Raw genomic sequence first — 25,113 nt, 5'->3', positions numbered from 1 at the left:
CTCCTCCTCCTCCTCCTCCTCCTCCTCCTCCTCCTCCTCCTCCTCCTTCTCCTTCTCCCTCTTCTTCTCCTCCTCCTCCCTCTTCTTTTTTGTTAAGGAGACATATTTACTTCCACATCTAATTTAGACTTTTGAGTGAAAAAATGAAAAAAAAAAAGGGCCCACTTTTCTCACCTTCCAGTTTACTATGGTAAGATTGTGGAGGAGGGGAAGTGAAATCCATTTTTCTCCCTTTGCTTTGTTTAGGGGACAGAAGAATGAGATTGGTAGCCTGCCTGTGTCTGTGAGTGTTCCACAGTTCTGCCCAAAGAATAGAAATGAAGCGCTCCCAGGGATTGTGAGTAAAAAAAATCATCCTTGGAGGAAAAGGCTAGGAAATGGACCCTTATGGATTTCATATGCTTGAAGGAGGTTGCTTACAGTTCCTGGCTACATTCCATGCCAGTCTTGGTAATAGTCGAGCAGATTCATCCATCTTCAGATTCCACTCGGCCTGCTCTTCCATCACTGCCGACCTCCCAGACAGCCGACACACATTTGCACATCCATCTATATACACGCGGAAGTTTTAATCTACACGGCCCTCCATTCCAATCCACCTAGCCTGGCTTGGTGCGTAGCGAAGCTATTGACCCTGCAAAGTAGCAGAGAGATGAATTTGATGACCCAGACTAGAGTTTTTAAACCATTCCAGCAAGGTCTAGAATCAAAGGAAAAGTACAATTTATTCAGCACTTAGTAAAGTCCTTTTACGTGGGAACAGAGCGCACACACAGAAAATAGACTCCCACTGCCGCACAGATGAAATAAACCTGTCAACTACAACTGTCAAATCACGAGTCACCTTGATTAAATAAAGGAGACTTGAGCTTCACCTGGCATCTGAGAATTCCACCAAGAATATGCACATAAAAGCATTATGAAGGAAAGAAGTCTAAAGTAATGGGTTCTGTTCAAAATGTCATCAGAGGAAATCATTTTACATAATTAGAAAACGCTAATAATAGCTCCCCACAAGAAACCAACATACGCTTCCCCCACCCCGCCCCACAGCCAGGGCTTAGGCATAGCAAGGGCTTTGAAAGATAAGTCAAGGCCTTGCTGTCATTTAAATGTCTGCTAAATGTGTCTTAGCAGCAGGCAATATTTTTTTCTCTTCTTTCTCATTGTTTGTTTTCCAGTTTTTAGTACACTCTATGGATAAATTTTCATCTAACATGCTTAATAAACTTTCCATAAATGAGTGCCAGTTTATTATTAGTATTGCTGCTTTGCTGTTGTTTGCAAAGTACTGAATCAAAAGACTCTCCTACTTCAAACAACAATGCTAATTATGGGTAGAAAAAAATCATCTTCTGTATAGCTCTCTTGAAGATACAGCTGGATAGTATAGTCAATAATAAGCAGGCCATTTTAGTCACAGTATGAGCTGAGGTGGACTCTACCTAGAACTGTCACCAGGACCTTGAATGGTATTTCATTTCTTTTTTCAAGTGGGCAATGACTAGTAAAAGCAGGAAGACATAGAACTACTGGGGGTGGAGCTATGAAGCTGTCTGAGTAAATACATCTCTTTGTCTAAAGTTTTTGTAGTTGGTCTGTTTGTTTCCTGTTGTTTATAACATGTTCATCTCTATATGCCTTCCATTTTGAGGGTGGATCTAGAAATATGGTAAAAAGTGAAACAAAGTTAAAATTTAAAGAAATAAAAAGCTACTGGCCAAAAGAGAAAGATTGCTTCCAAATCCTCTAGCTCTGGTAAGCCTCCTAAATTGTAATGAGCATCCTGTACACCAAGCAAGCACCTCTGAGCACTACTTGTCATAGAGTTTTCCTGGCCGACAGGGCTCCACCCCAAACACCTTTCCATGCAAGCTCTCTCTCTTCATAAACATCTACTTAATTTTTCTCATATGCATTTTACTTGCTAATTTGATCAATAGAAGCAAAGGGCTGTATTCATGTCATCTCAGAAAATATATCTTCTCAGATCTCAGGCAGAAAATGGTTTTAATAATACAAATGAGAAACAGTCACTGTTTTTCTTTTCTCTTTTGGATGGCACCCTCTGAGCTGCTCCCAGAGATATACAGAAAGATCAACGGCTAAGCAGGAAATGCAATCCGCACTTAGGAAATGGCAAACGATAACTAATTATGATATGCTCTGTGTAAATCATGCCGTGATCGTCCTAGCAATTAATTCTAAATTTAAATAGACCAAACACTCAGTTAAGGAAGAAGACATGCAGCTAGTAACCATGTCAATAAAAACAGTGGAAGTTGCCAGGGACCAGTGAGGTAGATTAGTCTTGAATCTTCCCCCAAGTTTTCAAACAAATTTCCTCGTTCTTTCTTTATTTTGTATATTTAAAATCAAATGCTTACTGTGACAAGAAAACTATAGCATATTTTCAAGACGGCTAAAGCATCAAGGAGAAAAGTGACTGAGAGACACTTGGGACTTTTGGTTAATTCACAAAATGTATATGCAGAAACTTGGGTAGGAGACCCAGTGTCATAGCTGTGAGAGACAGGATGGCAGTGAGTAGGCCTGGTTGTTGGTTCTGTGAGGAGCATCCTTTTGCTAGGGTTTCTTTGCAGGTCACTGAAAACTACACTTCCCCAAATCCTCTTCTGTGAATCATTCTGGGTTAGAGGACTTCCACAAAGAGGCACTGATACAGGGTCTGAGTATCTCAAAAGGAGAAAGGGCAGGACAATGAACACAGTCACAATGTATGAAACTGCTTCCAAGTGAGTTACCAGAGAGTCACTCACCTGCATGGTACTTTAGAATGAGAACTACAGCAGAGGATTCTTAGATGGCCCGGAGGCTCCTAACTTCCCTACAACCCTTTAGGGCCCCCAGACTCCCTGCTGGTCCCTCATGATAGTTTTAGCACACTCAGAACTGGATATTTCCAGACACTACCTCTCCCTGTGCACTTACCTCCATTTTGTTTGACACAGTGTCAAAGTCAGCCCTTGTTTTATGTGTCCAGTGGGGAGGATGAAGGACAGGGGAAACTTTGGAGCTTTGTGCCTATGTGTGTCTATGCTGCTGAGTGCCTCTCGTCAACCTCTAGCAGTTCTTAGCATACCTTTCTTTAATGGGGATGGTAATGTCCATTTACTCCCATACTTTATAAGAGCAGATTAAGAATACCATCGTCTTTGATTTAAGTAGAAATGGTTCCCCCAAAGACAAAATAGTCTAGCCTATACTCATGTGAATTTTACTTCTAATAGTGACCGCATAGATTGGCAATTACAGTTATGTTGGAGTGTATCTTGTCCACATAATATATTTGAGGAGACTTTAATCTAACAAGTGTGTCGACAATCTTCATAACTTGGAACTTACAGAAAACACTACATCCGGATATCCAGCAGAGATCAGGTCTATTGCTCCATGTCCCCCATACTCCAACAATACGCTAAAATCTAAGCCAATGTACTGAGAGAAATATGAGGTGGCACATGCTGTACTCCTATCCATTCCAGAGCCTGAATCTTTTTTTTTTATTTTTTTATTGGATGTTTTATTTACATTTCATATGTTGTCCACTTACCCCATCCCCCACCCACCCAAGAACCCCCAATCCCCTCACCCCTCCTCCTTCTTCTCTGTGGATGTAACCTCAATCTACCCCCCCACTCCCATCTCCCCACCCTCAAAATTCCCACCCCCTGGGGCATCCAGCCTTCATGAGGTCAAGGTTCTCTTCTTCCACCTATGCCCAGCAGGGCCCTCCACTCTTACATATTCAGCTAAAGCCCTGGATCCCTCCCTAAGTGCTCCCAGGCTGGTGGTTTAGACCCTGGGAGCTGTGGTTGGTTGGTATTGTTGCTCTCCTCATGGTCCTGCTTTGAAAGCATCTATTCTAAGAAAATAATTTTAGTAGTTCCTTCAGTTCACACACACACACACACCCCACTACTAAAACATCAATGTCTGGCAAATACAGTATTTAAATAATCATCTACTTGGAAGTTATGTTTGGTGGCTAAATGGACTCTGACAATGAGTCAACAGATATGGCCTCATCCTTGCTCCTTTGAGCTTCTGAAAGCAACAGGATTGAGGTCATATATGAACAAGATGGGCCCTTCCAATGACTGACCTCACCATTGACATACCACAGAACTATTGAAGACATTGATTCTTCCCCTAGATTTCCATGACTCAATCTTTAATGACAGGAGTCACCTTTCTAATACTGTAACAGATACCTGACACAATTATTTTGGCTAACAGTTTGGGAAACTTCATCCCATGTTTGGCTAACACATTGTTTCTGAGCCTGATACAGTATATAAAGTATGACAGATCATGTCATATAAAGTGTGATACATCATGTAGGTATATATGAAAAAGACTCTTACCAGAGAAAGAGAGAGAGAGAGAGAGAGAGAGAGAGAGAGAGAGAGAGAGAGAAAACTGTGGCTTTAATATTCCCCTGTGGATATATACTTTGAAATATAATCTCTTCCTAATAGAGCTCAGACTCTGAGATCAACAACTGGTAAATGGGACTTCATGAAAATGAAAAGCCTAGGAAAAATGGCAACCTACAGATTGCGAAAGGATCTTCTCTAACCCTACATTAGGCAGACATTTAACCCAATTAAAAATGGAGTATAGCGTTAAACAGAATTCTCAACACAGGAATCTTGAATGGCTGAGAAGTACTTAAAGAAATGTTCAATATCCTTAGTCATCAGGGAAATGCAAATCAAAATGACCCTGAGATTCCACCTTATACCAACCAGAATGGCTAAAATCAAAATCTCAATTGACAGGACATACTTACAAGGATGTAGAGAAAGGGGAACACTCCTCCATTGCTGATGGCTTTGCCAACTTGCACAACCACTCTGGAAATCAATCTGACAGTTTCTCAGAAAATTGGAAATAGTTCTACCTGAAGACCCAGCTATACCACTCCTGGGCATATACACAAATGATGTTCCACCATACAATAAGGAGAAATGCAAGTATATGTTCATAGCAGCTTTACTTGTAGTAGCCAGAAACTGAAAACAACCCAGATGTTCTTCAACTCAAGAGTGAATGAATACAGAAAATGTGGTTCATTTACATAATTTAACACTATTATCTATTTAAAAGCAAGGAGATCATGAATTTTGTAGGCAAAGGAATGGTAACCTAGACCCAAAAGGACATGTAAGGTATACACTCACTGATAAGTGGATATTAGCCATAAAGTGCAAAATATCCATTATACACCCCACAGACCCAAAGAGGTTAAAGAAGAAGACTCAAGCAAGGATACTTAAATCATACTTAAAAGGAAAAACAAAATAGTCATGGATGGCAGAGGAAGGGAGGGAACAGAGTGTGAGAGGGGAGGGGGAGGGGAATGGGAAGGCACGATTAGGTAAAGAGAGACAAGAAAGAGCCCCAGAGGACCAAAAAAATTAATGGAAATCCGCAGCTGTGGGGGTTGGGGTGGAGGTTGGAGGGGTGGGGGAATCTCTAGGAAGTTCCAGAGACCTGAGATCCGGGAAGCTCCCAGGAATCAATGCAGACGACCCTAGGCTAAGATGCCTAACATTGAAATCATGGAACCCTTCTGTAATGAGGCAGGACCCTCATTAGAGGGATAAGGAAACCAATCCACGCACAAAACTTTTGACCCAAAATTTGTCCTGTCTAAAAGATATTAAGGAACAAAGATGGAGCAGAGACTGAAGGAATGGCCAACTGATAACCAAACCAACTTGAAACCTATCCCATGGGCAAACACCATTCCCTGACAGTATTAATGGCACTCTCTTACACTTACAGACAGGAGCCTAGCATAACTGTCCTTTGAGAGGCTCTACCCAGTAGCTGACTGAAACAGATGCAGATACCCACAACCAAACATTGGACAGAGTTCAGGAACTCTTATGGAAGAGTTGGAGGAAGGACTGAAGTACGTGAAAGGGATGGGAACCCCACAAGAATACCAACTGAGTCAACTAACCTGGACCCCTGAGAGCTCACAGAGACCAAGTCACCAACCAAGAACACACAGGAGCTGGAACGAGCCCCCCCCCCGCCCCGCCCTTGGAACATATGTAGCAGATTTGTAGCTCACTCCCCATGGCTATCTTGTTTGTCCTAAGTGGGAAACGATATGCCTAGTCTGGCAGAGATTTGATGTGCCAGGGTAGGGAGATGTTGAGTGGGGGGAGGGCATCCTCTCAGAGTAGAAGGGGAGGGAGGATGGACAAAAGAATTCTGTGTTGGGTGGGGGACAAAAGGAGGAACTGCATTTGGGATGTAAATTAATTAATTAGTTAATTAATTAATTAATTTTAGAAAAGATCCCCCACTTAAAGGCCCCACAACTTCTAAAAGGGTCATGGGTTGGTGATCCAGCCTTGAATACAATATGCTTTGCAGGATACTGACCCAAACCCAAACAAATATATATTGAGTATTAAGGTCCCATGCCAGGCATTACAGATACAGACACAAAAATGTAGGGATAGTATTTTCTACTCCCCCAAGCTGGCATCTAGAGAAAACTAACCCAATATGGATATAAGCAATAGAATTAGAGAGGTACTTTTCCCTCTAGTTTTAGGTATTCAACCTGATAACTGAAGAACTGAAGAGTTGTTGCTAGGAAGTGGGGAAGAGAGTTAGCCTTGCCTCTATAAGGCTTGCATTCATGAATTTACACACACGACAGCTGTCACAGAAAGGAGAAGATGGACAATTACATTAGGAGCTGCAAAGGAATATGCTAAATGTTTCCAAGAGAAAGAAAACTCCATACAGCTCAAAATAGGAAGTTTCAGTTGACTATACATAAGATAGATGGCGTATATGTGAGATTCAAACAGAAAAATAAAGTTCCCCACCTCCTGACCATCAGTCTAGGCTCAGCATTTCTTTATCTTTTACTATTATTCTTGAGACACGAATCCTGGGTCCATCAAATTTGACATTGAAAGTTACAGAAAAGGACAAATGAAAATAGACTGGGCATAGGGAAGCAGCAATTTGCACATGAACACGAACGCCTACCCAACAGTTTTTGTAGTTGTTGATGTGGAAGGAAAATAGATTGGGAGCTGAGTGGATCAACAATTGTTTCTGAATAGATATTCCATCTCTGGTTCTGTAGAAGAGGCATTGGCAAGGATTTTGACAAGAGTGAGGCAGTCTGCCTCCACGCTATGAATAAGGTCCCTCAGCATAGGTGCTCACGATCCATTTCCATGAAGTAATTAATAAACAGCATTTAAGTGCTTTGATAATTTATATGAATTTTAGAATGATAACCTTAAATGTGAAAACATAGCATGATATTAAGTAGTTTTATTTTGGGTACCAAGATAGTAATGATTTCTTTATCTGGTAGTATATAATTCAGGCCAATATGAAGTATAGTGATTGCACCTTTTCCTTAGTTGGATACTAAAAACACAGCTAGCCTCCAGGAGCTTCTTTGGCTCTCTTTGTCTCCTTGTGACCATGCACCTAGAGAATACTGTTACATGATGCAGACTCTAGTTTCAACACCCAACTTATGATACCAGAAGTTCAGAGGACCAGGCAATTGCATTAAATGTATGAGGCTATTTCTCAGTAAAACTGAGATATCAGTTGCTATATCCCTTTAAACAGCATTTTGTACTTTTCCCATTTTTAGACTGTGATGCCATCCAGGAGTATTGATTTACATTAATTTTTGCCATTACAAATATTACTAAAACTACCCCTAAAACTTGGACTGAAGACATAGGTCAAAGATATAATAACTTGCCTGTATACAGGATATCTGGGCTTGGTCCTCAGCATCACATCACAACATACATAAACATACACACACACACACACACACACAGAGAGAGAGAGACAGAGACAGAGAGAGACAGACATGAAAGTGCAGGCACACACACACACAGAGAGAGAGAGAGAGACAGAGACAGAGACAGAGACAGACAGACATGAAAGTGCACACACACACACACACACACACACACACAGCATACCTTCCTTTATCTCCCCCTTCAAGGCTTACATTTTCCTATTAACATGCTCTCTTGACTCATTCCTCATGAATACCAGTCATCTCATCAGATTCTCCCATAGTGAAATCTGAATGTCATTTGCAGATAAAGTCTTTGTAAGTACACGTGGGGTCTCAGAGAGTCCAGTCTTCATGAAAATTATTCAACAGGCTAGAGAGGACAATTATCCTTACCTTGGTGCCAGAAAACATGAAGCTAATTTTAGAGTGTCTGCACTGCTCCTTGTAGTACCTCTGTGACTCTTTCTCCTGGTACCCCACCCAACAGTCCCAAGAGAAGTATTCAAGACCTCCAAGAGCACATCTATAACAGAGATTGGTTTATTCTCCTGGGACAGCAGAATCCCGGAACCTATTCCACCTGACTGAGCTAAGTTGAGTTGCCCAAAGCTGATAATTGATAAAGGAAATCACAATTGACCTATCATTTGGTCAAAATTTACATATAAAACAGTTTCACTGATACCCACATGTTGGCCAGTCAAGCCATGTCCAACTCACAGGTTCCTGAAGCTCTACACTACTCCCTTTATCACTTCCATCAGACTATTAACGTCCAATTCACACAGTCCATAAGTTGCTGGCACTTTTGAAGCCTCCCCATAGCCTTTTATTCCATCCATACAGCAGCACAAAGATGACCAAGCAAGTTAGTAATCATTCAGTGACCCTATGGGAATTTCATACTGGAGCAAGCAGTGTTTAAAGTGCATAATGTCCCTCTTCTAAGCCTGTCCTTCTTTAACCTGGAAAGACAGATTCACAGTTAAGAAGCAGAGCTCTGGTCACAGGAGGATCAAATGGTAAATGGGTCAGATCATGTGGCCTCTTTTTGCCCCTAGCAATTTCAACTCAGCCAGTGACATATTCCTTGGTCCCAGAAACTGGTTAAGGGACAAGACTTTTGTAAACAGTACTCTATGTCAGAATTCTGCTTGCTTTTGAAACATAACTTGTCAAAGATGGCAACAGGATTTTAGTACTAGAAGAACTACATAAACCAACTTATGTTTTCAGGACCAAAGAAGCCAACAGAAATCAAGGTTCTTTCTGAACTTGCCAGGCAAACTGAAGTTTCTTTGAGCCGTAATACAGAGTTTACTCTCTTTGAAATTATACATTTCAACTCTTATATTTCCATGCATTGCTATTTAACAAATACTACCAAGTTTCTCAATGTCTCTCCATTACTATTACTGCATGGAATGGTCTTCTAAGTAATTATTAAATACTATAATCTTTCTGTTTAAAAGGGAGGGGGTCACAAAATTATACCATGGTTTTATATGTCTTCCCTGCTCATACAAGTTAAAATCTTTAGGTTTGACAGTACAGATTTCCTATCAAGAGCCTAAGAAGCACTAGGCTCCTTGTCACAGGACAGGCACAGTAAGGACTACAGAGCTCACCAGTTCTGCATAGCCAAGTATCAGGCTACAATCACTGAGAACAATAGAAAGCTGAGTTCCTACCTCGGTGACTGGTGAGCTCTCTGGATCCAGAAGGCAAGGGCGTGTACTGGGGGTGGTCCTCAAGAGAAGCAGCTTCCTCCTTCTCCTCACTGGAAGACTGTAAGGGAAAAGCAAAATGTCACCATGGAAAAACACCAAAGGCTAAGTGCCCTCGTTTACTAAACACATTCCCTTAGGATTCCTATGGCAATAATTGTGGATGAGTCAGTGGAGATGGGGAATATCAGGGCTGGCTTATGTGGACCTAATGGCACAAAGGCAGAACTAAGTGAAATACATCAGACTCTGCATCTGGGCTGTTGGCTAACTTTAACAAGAACTCTGGAGAAACCCCTCTGGAGTTTGAGTTGGGAATACAAATTCAATGCCCTGTATTTGAAATGCCAATGACCAGAATATGTCCTACTAAGCCGCTTGGAACATGTGCAGATATGAAAGGAGGTACATGGAGCATGAGACCCGAATCCGAACATGACATCCATTGCTTTTCTGTGCATCTTGCAAGCAGAGCCTGCAGGCATGCCATACATATATTACATGTATACATACATATACATATATTTTATGTTTCTGTATTTTGTTCTGTGGGGCCAGAACAGTGTCTACTTGTGGTATCAGGTTAGTGTTCAAAGGTTTGGGTTTGTACCATGTTGGATTTTAGATTTTTAGATTATGGAGGTTCAGTATGTATTCTATGAATGAGACATCACCAGCTGGAAGGTAACTGGAAGTGAGACTCCATGATACAGCGTTGATGAGGGTGACCTCCATGATAGAATGAAGCAGGCACTGATTACCTGTTTTGGTTACCCATGCTTCTCTAAGTATCCCTTCACACATCCTTTATAAAGAAGCTCAATGTTCTCATTGATTTTGATAAAAACAAAAAATAAACCCCCAACACACATGCATACACACAAACCATATTAATCAAACCATCATTCAAAGTCCCCAAAGAAAATGGCACATAGGATGGTGGTTTTTGATTGTTTGTTTGTCTTTTTTATTTTTATCTGTTCATCAACAGCTCTTTGATTGAACAATGTGGCTAATTATCCTGTGGGGAACTATGTAAAAGGCAGTTTGTGCATGTGATGTTAACCCTTTCCTGATATTTGTGTCTTTGCAGGCTGATGCAGGAAGAAATCGGGATGCACTCACATTGAATAGTACCAATGACCAACATGTCACCTGAATAGCTTGGTTACTTTGACATGAAGCACCACTGTTATACTTAACTGAGTTTTTTAAATCAAATCCAACCTATATACATACATACATACATACATACACACATACATACACACATACATACATATACACACTACATACATACATACATACATACATACATACATACATATCTATATTTTTAAAAAAAAAAAAACATCTGCTAGAAGAGAAAGCCTTTCAACCTTTCCAAAAGCTCCAGGAAAAGGTAAATTTCATTAATGCTTCTTTTTTCTTTCCAGAAGAAGAAATCCATCCTATGGGGTATGTTTACCCTGCTAGAAGCAGGCCTTCTCTCCAAAGAGATTACTACACTACGGGAATCAGAACTAAGTAGAAGATTAGACCTACTTGCCACGGAAAACCCTTTAAACTTCATTTCTGACATTTGAGGTGTTTGATTAAGCAGCTTTCGGGGCAGACTTATACAGAGAGGTCTGAACAGAGCAAAATTAGAAACTCTGTCCCTTGGTGGAATCATATTTGAGGGAACATTTGTCCACTCCAGCTGAAAGGCAAACATAATGAACATACACGATGTTTAAAGCTTGGTCCACATATATTGGAGACAGCTAGGTAAAAGTACAGTCACAGGGGAAAGTGTTTTTAAAGCGCTTACTATACTCCAGTCCACTGAACATTTAGCATGCTGCAGATATGTAGAGGAGACAGAAATTAAATTAAAATCAAAACCCTACAGTTGGTAGTTGTCTCTCTAGCAGGCCTGTGAAGTTTATTGTGATCTACATGATACTTGGAACATGGAAACAGTGTTCTAAACATGGAGGTCATTCTGTGTTTGTTGACAGACGATGGGATAGGGACCTTCTGACAGGCTTCCTCCTGAAACTCAATAGGAGTCTTGGGTCACTGTGCCTGTGCTATGGAATTTCTCAGTATTTTTAAACTTGGATTTGGGCTGTTGATGAATGGCTTTTCCTAAGAACAACTGAAAGACACACTAACCTTCAGCAAATACACTCTGACTGTTCAAGACTTTGGAGATCTGCAGCTCAAAGGAAGAGAGATTCTTTAGTCTTGTTTCCCATTGTATAGGGAACAAAAGTGTCATGGAGTTCTGTAGCTGTCATTCAATGTCCAGCACTTAATTAATTTTCTACTCATCTTCAATTTTGTGAGACACACTCAATTTTCAGAGAAGAATCTAGGAAAATATCAATGTTGCAAAGAATGTTTTTTGGCAGGATTGATACAGGTCAGTGTTTTAGGAGACTCTAGATATTGAGATTCTAACTACCCACTTTTGAACTTGGCTTTTATCAAAATAAAAAGCCCTGGCCCTTTTCAATGAGGTCCACAGACATGTTCTCCACATCTTATCCTCAGAAACACAATTCACAAAAGCCAGGTTAGCATATGAAAGACACACAGACAAGAACATTTCTTGACTTTACACACTACCTGACAAAGAATACAGAACTCACCTTGGACTTGAAACAACACATGAATAGCAGCTTGAGTATCAGATAATAGAGGAATAAGTAGAAAGCATTTCCATAATGTTTTCTTTTGTATGTATTAAGAAGAGATGCCTAAGGTAAGAATCAGGAAACCTGGGCAAGTCTGACTCTTCAGGACCATAAAGATTCTCGAACCTTTGATTCTTTGCCAGTTTTCCTAAGTGCCGATGGCAGAGATTTGTAGCTTCGAGTTTTGCTTTTATCTCCTGTTAGGGGATATTTTTCATGTCTCCAATAAAATACCAGTGTTCAAGATATATAAAGAATGCTCTCCAGTCAACAAAAATGCAGACTAGAAGACAATGGGCAAAGGAAATGCCAGGGGTTTCAGAGGAGATCCAAAGAGTCAATAATTGAGAGAGAATATGATCATATTGGCTCAAAGGCCATGAAAGCTAAAAGAGGATATGATTCTGCTAGCCATTGTATCAGCAGACTTAGTTCCTAACATCAAATACTAGAGGACATAAGGGAACATGAAAGGTTGTTCTCTTATCTCTACCAACAGGAACATGTTGCTGGTTCATGTGACTGGGAATGGTGGATGGTGTTCCAGAGGATGACACCCTAGGTTATCCTCTTCCCTCCACATATGAATGTTTCCCGACCTGCTACACACACACACACACACACACACACACACACACACACACACTCACTCACACACACACACACACACACATATATATAAAATTCATAAGCTAGAGAAAATTTCACATACAAATCGGCAAGTAGAGACTTTTATTGATGCAATAAAAAAGAAGTTGCAACAGCTTAACTAGCAGTCAAGGAGAAGAGAGTCTCAATAGTCCATACAATAGTATATATTTATGTGAAAGAGTGATACTTAGCGTTTAAGTGTGATAAACCTGACTTAAATATCTCAGTTCAGATAGGCCTGAACATTTTCACAAAATGAAAATGTGAGTGGCATAGAGGTGTCACATGGTTTCCCCTATATACACATATGCCTTTTGATATCCTATATGTACAAAAATAAAAAAAAAGTCTAAACATTAAGCAAGATATATATGAAACTTATTAATACTCTTTGCCTTTGTCAAGGGGCACAGTAATTAGACTGGAGCTAACAAAATAAGTGTGATAGTTATTTCTATTAATCAAAGAATAGGCTTAACCAGACATATCAACATGTTAGAAACAACAAGTTTTAAGGGCAGCTATTTGTGGCCTTAATGTTTAAACTTTTCCACACTTTTGAAAATTTTTTTTAAACTTAAATATGAAAGTTAACAATATACAAAGATTTTTTTATTATTATTTCTAGCCCAGGCAATCTTTTATTGATATCAACTCCAAGTATTTTTCTATTACTTGTATAATGGAGAGTAATGTCATCTCTGGTTGTATTTTTGTGATAAAATATCTCATTTATATTTCTTATAAAGATAGTGAATATGACCTACAGAATGGATTTTTTAAAAATCAAATAATGGTGAAAATGTATTCCAGATTACAAGGCTTGAAGTGTTCGATCCAGCCTTGTATGAGACTTGCTGAAGATCTGCTAATTCCCCGGGGGGTGTGGGGGGCTGTCCCTTGATTATTCTCCCATTCAATATTGGAGAGTTGCTAATGATCTTTGTATTTATTTATTCATTCATTCATGTATTCACTTATTTATTGAAACAGGATTCTCTGTGTCCTAGCTGTTCTAGAACTCAATTTGTAGACCAGGCTGGCCTCAAACTCACAGAGTTCTGCCCCTTGAGTGCTGGGATTAAAGACTTGCACTACCACACCAGGCTTGCTGATACCACATCAGTAGTGGTTATCAGCCCTTAACACACTACAAAAGGCAATTTCCATCTCTCAGAAGATGTCAGGTCCAAAGGAAACTCTACCCCCAAATTCTGTCAGTTAAACAAAAGTATTGGCCTTCCTCAGAAAAAAGTTCCCCTTATGGGCCAAAAGGGACAAATGGCTGTGGTGTCTCTTAGCACGCTAAAGTACATGCTAGCCTCCAGGCTCCCTCAAGATGGCAAGTGTCTATTATACCTTTCAGAGTCCATGCTAGCATCTCAGCTTTCTCAGTTCCTCCCCTACCTTCAACTTGCCCAGCTTCCTCTCTGCAGCCGCTCATTCTCCTTATAACTGCTATTTTGACTATTCACTGTCTTGTTCTCACACTTAATCTCTGTCTGTCTCTGTCTCTCTCTCTCTCTCTCTCTCTCTCTCTCTCTCTCTCTCTCTCTCTCCCCTCTCACCTCCCCTCCTCTCCCCTCTCCCCTCTCCCCTCTCCCCTCTTCCTCTACCACACTCTCTCTCTGTTCCCACTTCTAACCAGGCCAAGTCTAGCCCCTTGGTCATGTTCAGTCAATTACTTCTCTCTCTCTGCTCTGGAATCTTCCAGATGCATCTGACTGTTCTCTCTCTCTCTCATAAAAAAAAAAAAAAAAAAAAAAAACCCTCCCTCCCCTTAACCATATCACAGAAAAGGCATGCCATCAGTTTATACAGAAAGAAGGTTAGAGCTTTTGGAATCTTGCTGGAAAAACTTTAGTGAAAGTCCAGCATTTCCTCCTAGAGAATCTCTCTCAGTAATTACCGGAAATGAGTGTGCTTGGGTTAATGTGTGATGTTTGAGGCCCTTCCCAAATGAGCATGTGCAGAGACAGCTGCAGTTCACGGTGGGCATCGGGGTGCACACAGGGAATGCAATGCCGAGCATAGGAGCAGAGATTTTGCAGGCTTCAGAACAAGGAGGGGGCAGCTACAAAGTTGTTTAATAGCCATAAATCTCTGACTATTTTTCACAAAATACCATAGAAGACCACAGCTCCACAACTCATCCCCCATCACTCAGCTCAAGTGGAGTTCTTTGGCATGCTCACTCACCCCTAAATCATAAGCCACATAAAGTGATCCTGGGGCTGGAGAATTTGTCAGCCTCTTTCAAGTAGAAGTAATCTTCGCTTCTCATCACAATTCATCCCCTGAAACCACGGCAGAAAGCTGACTCCTCTAAAAACGTTTAGTTTTCTTCTCAGAAGAAAAAGCTCTGCTTGTTTAGTTATCAAATATTTAGTAATCATCTCCTAGAGGCCAGACCTGCCCTGAGGATATCAAGAAAAAAACAAGGAACTCAGTTACATTCCTGGCATATCAAAAAAAATTATACCAAGATTAATACTGGTCATAAAGAGTCATTGACTTCTAACAAGACCTCCATAAATACTCTAGCTTGACATCTGCACTCAGGTAATAGTAATCATGTCTGTCTATGTTTCTAACTCACTCTAAGGGTGAGTCTTCAAAAGCAACTATATTAACTTTCTGAAATAAACAATACTCTTAGCCTTTGTACCTAACTTACTCCCAGGAAAACAAGAGAAAGCCAAGGCATGAAGGCTGACTAACTGCGACACTTTGAAGTCAAAGATAAGACTATCTGTCATCATTGTAGACCAGCCCACACAACCTGCTTAGGATGGAAGGATACAGATCAAAGTCACAGAAGTGAAGAACAATCCTGAAGGCTGAGTCTTTCAGCCTTATTTACAAGTGACACCCCTGTGCATCCTAGCATGAAGGAAGATGTTCAGCATCAATAATGGAGGGATGGATTGGAATCATAGTCAGATTTGAGATCATGAACATGTATGTCTTACCAAAGACTTCTGTCAAGAAAACGGGGAGGGAGAAAATTAAATAGGGGATGAGATTTAATCTACAACTGAGAGACTGAGGTGGAGTCAAGGGTCTGGAAGAAACTGGGCACTCAACTAAGAAAGTGAGAAGAGTGATTCTGGTCAGAAGTGAGCAGAAAGGAGGTAGAAGAGGGATGGTGTCAAAGGCTTCTCGGGGAAAGAACAGGCTTTGAAGCCAACAGCCTAAAGCATTCCATTTGATTTTATCTGATCTATGAGGACCTTGGTCCTGCCAGTAATCCCAGAGGGCATCTGGTTGGGAACATCAGTTCACAGATACTTATGGAGAGGGAGGGAGTGCAGGCAAGATCCAGAAAAGAAAGAAAGGAAAGAAATTATGTGGTTCAGGGTTTTGGTGGGCTGCTTCTTAATCAACTCATAGAGTGAAAAGTATAAAGAACTCATTCAGAGCAGTAGCTTCCAAAACATGTTTAGCAGATGCTTATGCAAAGGAAAAAAATGGAAATAATCTAAATACAAAAATCTACCAGAGTTACATGTTGAATCAAAAACAAAACAAAACAAAACAAAACAAAACCACAAATGAGACAAATATATTCTATGTGTAGAAGCCAGAAAATCAACCTCACAGGTTCCTCCGATACCATCCAGATGTTTTTTAGGAAAGAAGATTACTGTTCACTGGCTCAGAATTCACTTTGTAGGTTTATTTGGCTGGCTGGGAAGCCTGATATGTCTACCTCTGTCTCCCCAGTGAGAATTTCAAGTATGTGACATTGTATCTGGGCTTCTTTAAATATGGATTCTAGAGATCAAACTCACCTCCCCATGCTTACAGGGCAAACATTTTAACAGAGGAAGAAGCTCATTAGGAATCATGGAGAAAGTAGAACTCAGACAGGAAACTGAAGGGACAAAGTGTGGCATATGAGCTGATATCATAAGAGCATATTACTAAGAGTTTTTGAAACCTTTGGCTTTCTGACATGCTATGCCCCGTTATTAACCTCCTTTGAAAAATGTGAAAACTGAGACGAATAAAATAGGAAACCTATCCAAGGCTATGTGGCACTTATGTAAAACCTTTGGAGAGAGAGCAAGTTAGTCTAACCCCTGGAGAGCAAGTCTGTCTAACCCCAGAACTAAGCTACTCCTCAGCAACCACACCCTCTCTGCAAAGGAAGCCCCAGAATGCATGAGCCCTAGCCAGGCTACTGTGCCATTCCACTCCTCCATCATTTTTCACTGAACCTTGTACAATCTCATGTGCAGAACTCTGGAGCTCACATCTATCGAAGCCAGGTCTTAAATTAACAGTGAGCATCTTACAGCACCTAGGAAGGCAACTTCTCAAAGCACTGAGAAAGGGTTATCAGTAAGGAGAAATTCATTAATAGGATAAAGAGTTGTGATAAAAGAACTTTCTATTAAGAAATAATCATAACCTGCCCAAAGAAGTATGATGAAGCAGGGGTCAGTACTGCTGCTCATTAGTTCTTGTGCAGCTTTCATTTGTGTAATACATATACACCAGAACACAATCAGAAGGGAACCATTCGGTGGTATATGTATCATATTTCCTGAGCAGTAGTCAAGACACATGCCATTTTCTAGACTTCCTTCCATCTATCACTCTACAGTCTGGGATGTAACCATGGGATATACAACTTTTGTTAGAAACATTTTACAGAGAAGACTACTGGGAATAAAGAAGGGCAGATAACTGGTCAAAGAGAGTTGGTGTGTGGAGAATTTAGACGTTTGAGCAGTACATTTTGATTTCCAGGAAGGATGTGGTAGCACTGGACTGTGAACTTGATATTCAAAGGTACCTGTAAAGACATCCCTCCTGGGTTTACTTAGTGTATGTAGGAAAGCATGTAACATATTTGTAGTGAAGTTCAATCCATGCAACAAGTTTTACATAGAGATATATAAATAAAACTGTCATCTTCTCTAGTAAGAAAATGATTAACAGTGCTATGAAGGCACACAAGTCCTTCAGACCTGTTTTGGCTTTGAGGATCATATAAAGTGGTTTGTTAGAATCAGATTTTATCAACTTACCAAATCCAATAGCAAGTCTACGCAAATGTTTTGGGGGCAGCTGTGAACCAGATATTATTGCTTACCTACAACTTAATCTAAAAGGAACATGGAAAAATTCATCACTTCCTAATTGTACCACAGAAGTTCACTATTATTATGCTTTTGAGCTTCTTTGGGTCTGTTGCAGCTAACGGGTATTCCATCTCTCCCCAGTTCTCTGATGATATCACCTTGGTGTCTCTGTGGGTTTTGATGGTAGAATTTCCAAATGGTTTGATGTATAGGCCTGCTGCTTTCCTAAATTTAAGAAGGTAATGGAGGAAATATTAATGATGCAGATTAAACACAATAGGGTTCTGTATCTATATCCATTAATTATGAATAGTACAAAAATCTGAAGAAATGGCCATCTGATATCCAAAAGCCATTTCCAACTGGGTAAAGTAGCTGCTGGCATTGATGAATGACTAAAGTTGTGATGTGCTCATTAAGATAAAGGAACAAACAGCAGCCTGCACTCCTGTCAGAGGTACTCTTGTTATCAATTACAGCCCCAGATACAGGCAGCAGATATCAGAGTTTGGCCCAAATCACTCAAAGTGTCTGAGAGAATCTAGCAGCTGTATAAAATTATGGCAGGATATCATATGTTTAACTTCTACCAACTCTGTTCTATATATTTATAAGGTAAATTAATATATAATAATTTATGTATATGTATGACATATTCATACATTTTATACAGAGGCCTTGTTGCCAAACATTTACTCCAACACACACAAACACACACACACACACACACACACACACACACACACACACACACACACACATATCCTTTAACCATAACATAGAGAACATGTTTGAAGTTGTAAAGGAAAGGGGCTATTTTCTGGCCCAGGAATGACAACAACAATAACAAGCTTGAATTAAGCTTCAAGGATTCCACCCTTGACAGACCCAAAATTTATATAGTCTTTTCCATTTTTCTCTGCACAGTGTTTCCAATATTTAGAGATAGGATCCACTTGATCATGTGATTTTAGGCTTTTTAAGTCATACTTTTCTTGACTATAAAATACAATGGTAACAATAGTTATAAGCAGGAGAAGGAAGAGGAGGAGGAAGAGGAGGAAGAGAAGGGGGAGCAGGAGGAAGAGACCAAGATACAGTCAACATTTCTGGCTACTTTGTGCCTGTAACTGTGTTTAGCCTTTCCCAAGTATTTCTTAATTCATTCAGTCTCCAGCAGTACCTTACAACTCCCAGTTTGGTTTTATAGACAAGGAAGCTGAAAACCAACCAAATTAAGATATTGGACCAAGACCTCATTCAGGTTCAGGTTCTTTAGTTACTGTGAGTGTTGGAGCTGAGGCAGGAATGCAGGCAGGTTTCCTCCCTTGGTGACTGCCTGGACTAGCACAATGAATGCAGACCCTCTTCCCAAGGAAGGTTAGTATCAGATAAGGCAACACTGTTCTTCCCTACCTACCATTTATGATTTTTCTGTGTTCCTCTAACTTCAGACCTATACAACTTGACTCAAAGCTTCCTGTGAGACAAATATGCACAGCTTTCCTCAGCCATCCGAGCAGCTACCTGCAGCTTGTGTAAATGCCTACTCAATGAATAGCACTGTACCTATCACTTACAGAACTCTGAGGCCCTAACCTGATAACCAAAGTCTATGGACGAACTGTGTAACTGCAAGGGACTAGCTATCTTCAGCAAATCACCACCAATGGCATTTCCCATCTGGCTTTGTAGGGCTGTCGTAGAAATAATATTATGTCATGGTAGTCCTACAGGCTTGATTTATTTTGGCTTAAAAGGAGGAACTTGCCTCATGTGTCTCTCTTCCTCTCACAGAGGATTTTATTTTTATTCCACCCCTGCCCCTTCTTCTCAAGGGCTGAGGGTCAAGTTCTGTCCTTGGAACCAAAGTAGTTTTCCAAAATGAGGTGAAGCAGCCCTGTCAAGCTGGGCCAGATATGCTGTCAGAGCCTTTCCCAAATACATCAGACCCTCTGCTTGTAAAAATAAATTGATACCAATGCACGAAATTTATTAGGAGATGACAGCCTGGTTCATAATGGAAATATGGAGAAAACATCATCCTTCAAAGCTGACAGTTTATCCATCATGCCTCAGATTTCTGAGATAGAAGCAGACGCTGTCACATACAATCCGCTGAGGACACATCTTCTTGGGTTTCCTTATGACAGGAAACTGAAATAATCCAGAAGAACGGAAGGGCTTGTGCTACCCCTAATGTGCTTGGCCATATATTTTCAGTATCACAGGACCATGTGGCCAAGGCAATGAATGATGGAGGAAGTCGGGCAGCAGGAACCCTCAAAGGCCTCTCCTTTTCTCTTGGGAGTGATGAACTGGGGCAGAGGTCACAGGGGCTTATGGACCACTGTGATTGACAGCAATCCCCTGCTATGCATGAGCAAAACCAAAAGGTGGCAGAACAGTCCTGAGTACAGGCCATAGCTGGCTCAGCTTGAAGTTTGAGGACCAGGTCATCTTGCCCTATATATTCTGCTCAGCCTTTTATATCTATGGATAAACTTGAGACAATTTAGGAGGACCATTTTAATAATGGATCAATGCAAGAATATTTCTGGGGATCACAAGGGGCCTGATTCTCTGCAAGATTAATGAGGCAACCTGCTGCACCTTGTATGAAATAACTGTGTGTTGTATTCAAAGCTCTTTTGGAAAATATAACTGTGGTAGTATATTAGAATGAAATGAACATTTTATTAGAGGAGAAAAACTTTATTATCAATTTTGTGAGGTTTAAACATATTTATATTTCAGACGTCATTCTCTGGAGGCTTAATTAAAGTTATTATGGCTAGAAAATTTTTAACGAATTTATTTTCAAATACTTAAGTTTTTATTTATTTGTATATGGATGTGAGCCTTTATGAGTTTATGTGCTCTGTGTAAGAATAGGAGCCTAGAGAGTCCAGGAGAGGGCATTGGATCCCATGGAATTGGAGTTGCATGTGGTTGTCAGCAGCCAGGTAGGTGCTGGGAACTGAACTCAGGTCCTCTGCAGGAGCAATAAGTGCTCTTAACCCCTGATCCATCTCTTGACCTCTAGAGAGCACTTTAAATGAGATACATTCAAACCTGTCAAATGCACTGAAAGTTGTCAATATGAAACAGAAATCTAAACAGATAAGGACAATCTTAATGGCCTTTTAGTCATTTTTAAAGATTTATTTTTTTCTATTTGTGTGTGTGTGTGTGTGTGTGTGAATGTATACCATGTCTGTGCACATGAAGGAAAAAAAGAGAGCACAGAATGTCTGGAAGCTGAAATTACTGGTGGTTGTAGACAACCAGACAGAGGCTCTGGAAATGAAGCAATGAAGCAGGAACCTTTTCAAGAGTAGCAAGTGCTCTCCACCACTGAGCCATCTTATAATGCATCTTGTTAATCCATTCTTTATATGAGAAGGAAAAAGCTTAAAGGTTCCGTTTAATTGTGAATGTGGCTGGGTAGAGCGGCTCGTGCTTACAAACCCAACTTTGGCAAATTGATGGAAGGAGGTTGTTAGAAGTTCAAGTCTCGTCTTAGCTAAAGAGTGAGTTCAATATGAAAAACTTATCACTGTGGGTGATGGTCTCTCAGCTTTGTGGGTAAAGGTGCCGGCTACCGAGTCTGACAACCCGAGTTCAGTACCCACAGGGACCCACATGGTGGAAGGAGAGAACTGACTGCTATAAGTTGTTTTCTGTTCCCCGTGTACACAGCATGGTACATGTTCAGACACATACATGACATACACACAGCCTCATGCATCAATGAGTACAATTTTTTAAGAATGTAAAACTTATTATCCAGACACTTACACACCAATGCTTACTGGGGTGTTACTCACGGTAGCTAAGTTATGGGATCAACCTAGCTGTCCAACAACAGAAGAACAGAGAAAGAAAACATGGAGTATCTGCACAATGGACCTTCTCAAGCCATTAAGAAAGAATGAAGTTACATCATTAGCAGGCAAATGGATACAACTAAAGTAGTTACAGTATGTGATTTAAGTCAGCCTCAGAAAGACAAATACTGCGTGTTTTGCCTCCTTTGTGGATTTCAGGGTTTGTATAGATACAATCAATCATATATGTACAGATGGTGTGTAAGTTAAAGAGAAACTCACTAGTGGAACAGACCAGGGAGTGATGTGAGAAAGAGGGTAACAACGAGTTAGCCTGAGGGTGTGTTCAAAGTACATTATCCACTTCCACAGAAATGGCCTATGTGACTCAGAACTAGGTGCAACAAGAAACTAACCAGATGAATTTTTTAAAAAGTGACTAAGCTACAAGGCATCTTTGCTTGAATGTCTGACTAGTTAAGGATCAGAAACCATTACTACAAACAAGACATTGCAAATAAGCTGTCATTGTTTGCTCTGTTATAAAGCATTGTATAGGGTATGTGTATAATATGTGTACCACTGAATTAGCCAAATCCTGATCCAGATACTGTGCTGTGCTTCCTTTCCCTCCTTAAAACACATCCCCAAGAACAGCAGGGGGATTAAGCTACATAACTGTTAAGTCCTTATACATACGTACCAGGGTTGAACATACACAAGAGGATCTATAACTCTGAGACCCCAGATCCTTCAAATACCGTCTCTCTACGAAGCAAGTGAACTTCTCATTGTTCACTTTTGTTTTAGCCAATCCTCTCCAGCCCCTGTCTTAAGGAAGGCCTGAAAGTCTGTTGACTTCACATGTCCAAATTAAACAGATCTGCCTTTTCCCTTGGCTTCCTCTGTGAGCACGCGCCAGCATGACTACACATTCATCCCGAGTTTATTTCAATGTTAGTGGGAAACAAGTCGTTTTTCAGCTTAATGAATAGCATCAGTGTCTGCCTTTTAACCAAAAATGTGACCTTAAACTTGATGGATCTCACCAGAAGGCACATTTTCAAATTATTTTTCTATTGGAGGTTTATGAATATAGTTCCCCAAATTATTGTGACAGCTGTGGGGAAGTGGCTGTATCTCAGATTCGGCAGCTCAGAAACAGAACTCAGATGTCAAGAAACAGGAGAGTCACTTCTGAAGGGAGAACAAGCACAGGAAAGAAAGTACGATCCATACCAAAGGGAGGAAAACAAAATACAACTCTTTCGAGCCTTAAGTAACAGGAGAATAGTCCTGTGAGGCAGCTGAAACTTTGCCTTTTCTGCTACCGCCATTTTTGTTTCCAGATCATTCTAAATGGGGGAAGAGAAGGCTGAGCTCTTACTGATTCTCCAAGAGGACATCTGATATATTTTCCTTATTAAAGATGACAGGGCATAATTGATGGGCCTGGTGCCTAGCCAATTCCAACTTTCTTTCTTTCTTTCTTTCTTTCTTTCTTTCTTTCTTTCTTTCTTTCTTTCTTTCTTTCTTCCTTTCTTTGAGAATGCTGTTTAATGTGCAGACATTATTTTTGGACTACTGAATGCCAGAAAATAATGAGCTGGCATTCAGCTTTGGTGAATAAGAGTCTGAATTTTCATCTAAAAGCAGTTTTGAGTTATGGCTGTAGATAAGGTGTAACTGTGCAAGGGAATTTTATCCATGTTTCTCCCATGAATCATGAATGAGGGAAAAAATTACAGTCTAAATTGCACTTAAAAGGAATAAAGTCTTTTCATGTCATACATGATTTATCAAAATGATCTCATTTTAAGGAGACTGTGGTGTATCTTGATTAATCGCATTAGGACGCGTGATGAATGGCCTCTTTAATGGTAACACAGGATTTATTGGCAGCATCCCGACTGGAACCAGAAGGGTAAGAAGTAAAATATACAATAGATAGCTAATGTAGATAAGGCATCAGTACTGCCCTGACTTGTTTTAAAGTTATACCTGGAGCTTCATTGTCAGGACAATCTGAAACCTGGCCTAGGAGGGGAAGCATCCCTCATGCACAAACTTAGGTCCCAAGGGGAAGCCAGTCTGCCTTCTGTAACGTGTTGTATGACACATACCAGTCCCTTTGCCTCTCTATAACCAAGGAGCCTGTGCAAACAGGTTAAACTTTGAACATTCCCAGTAGAGGAGGGGGGACAATGCCTTTGGGGAACAGCACCCCCTTTAAGCTAGCTCCCTATTTCAATATCCTCTTCACATTTCACTTTAATATCCTAAATGCCTTAAAAAAAAAAAAAAGCTGGCTCCCACTAATTTCCTCCAAGGCCAACAGATCAGAGGCTTGCCTCCAAGTGTTCTTTTAGAGCCCTGGAGACCCCCTCATAATCCTGCTGCTTGTCGGCAATTAATCCTCTGAGCTGCGACATTATTACCACCACCACCCACAGACAGAGGAAGCTCCTGACCCACTGGACTCAGGCTCCCGAGGAGGCTTCAAAGGTGCCAATCACACCCGCCTCCCAAAGGTGCCTGCTGTCAGCCCCAGAGGTTCCATCCTCCCCACTGATCAAACACTCTTCCTCAGGAGATGAATTCAGAGTCCCCGCCCACTTCCGCCCATATCCTCTTTCGCTTTTGAGTTTACCCAATGATCCATCCTGGCCTCCAAAAGGGAAGCCACGGATAATAGAAGGTCTTTCAAAACAAAAGCTGGGCAGTGGCAAACTTAAATCCCAGCTGTTATCAACTTAAAAAAAAAAAGAAGAAGAAGAAGAGGAAGAAGAAAGAAAGAAAGGAAAAGAGAGAGAGGGGGGAGAAAAAAAAAACATTTAAACACCTTAAGGCAGGGAGGATTAGAGTCTGGCCTGAAAGGCATTCTTTGATCAAAGACCCCAAGACTTTACACAAACATAATCACAAGGCAACCGAGGGCTCTCTGAAGGCAGAATTGATTTGTTTGACAGCAGGGCTTGGGTTCCTTAGGGAAGCCCCATGCACAACTTGTCCTCTTCAGTCTCCATGCATCTCCAGGCCCAGTGACTTAAAAACTATGTTTTCGTCCCTATGTCTCAATTGGGGCAGAAGGAAGCCACCGTTGCCCCTGTGTGTACTTTAGTAGCAAGTAATTGCCATATATGGAAGAAATCTTGGGAGGATAACAGCAGAGCCTGTCCTGAAGCCTAGGCATCCCTTCTTGCCTGTCAGGACCCGAGGGCCAAGCCTGACTCACAGAACTCATTAACATGAAAGATGAAGGAGTCACTGAAAATCAACATTCATATCCAG

The 25,113-nt window shown here is 40.7% G+C and overlaps 1 protein-coding gene across 3 annotated transcripts in view; it reads right to left on the bottom strand.

Annotated features, from left to right (window-relative positions):
- Lrmda (leucine rich melanocyte differentiation associated) overlaps positions 1-25,113 on the bottom strand; it is a 994,610-nt gene that overhangs the window by 188,740 nt on the left and 780,757 nt on the right. For all 3 annotated transcript variants that reach the window (XM_028758579.1, XM_028758580.1, XM_028758581.1), the window contains one exon: positions 9,529-9,625. In XM_028758579.1, the coding sequence (XP_028614412.1) occupies positions 9,529-9,625 (97 nt within the window). The remainder of the gene's footprint in view (positions 1-9,528; positions 9,626-25,113) is intronic.

The sequence above is a fragment of the Grammomys surdaster genome, unplaced genomic scaffold (genome assembly GCF_004785775.1).
Source record: "Grammomys surdaster isolate TR1022 unplaced genomic scaffold, NIH_TR_1.0 126198, whole genome shotgun sequence".
In the NCBI taxonomy this organism is placed as follows: domain Eukaryota; kingdom Metazoa; phylum Chordata; class Mammalia; order Rodentia; family Muridae; genus Grammomys; species Grammomys surdaster.
The sequence above is the reverse complement of the archived record's forward strand: the minus strand, read 5'-3'. Positions and strand labels throughout refer to the sequence as shown.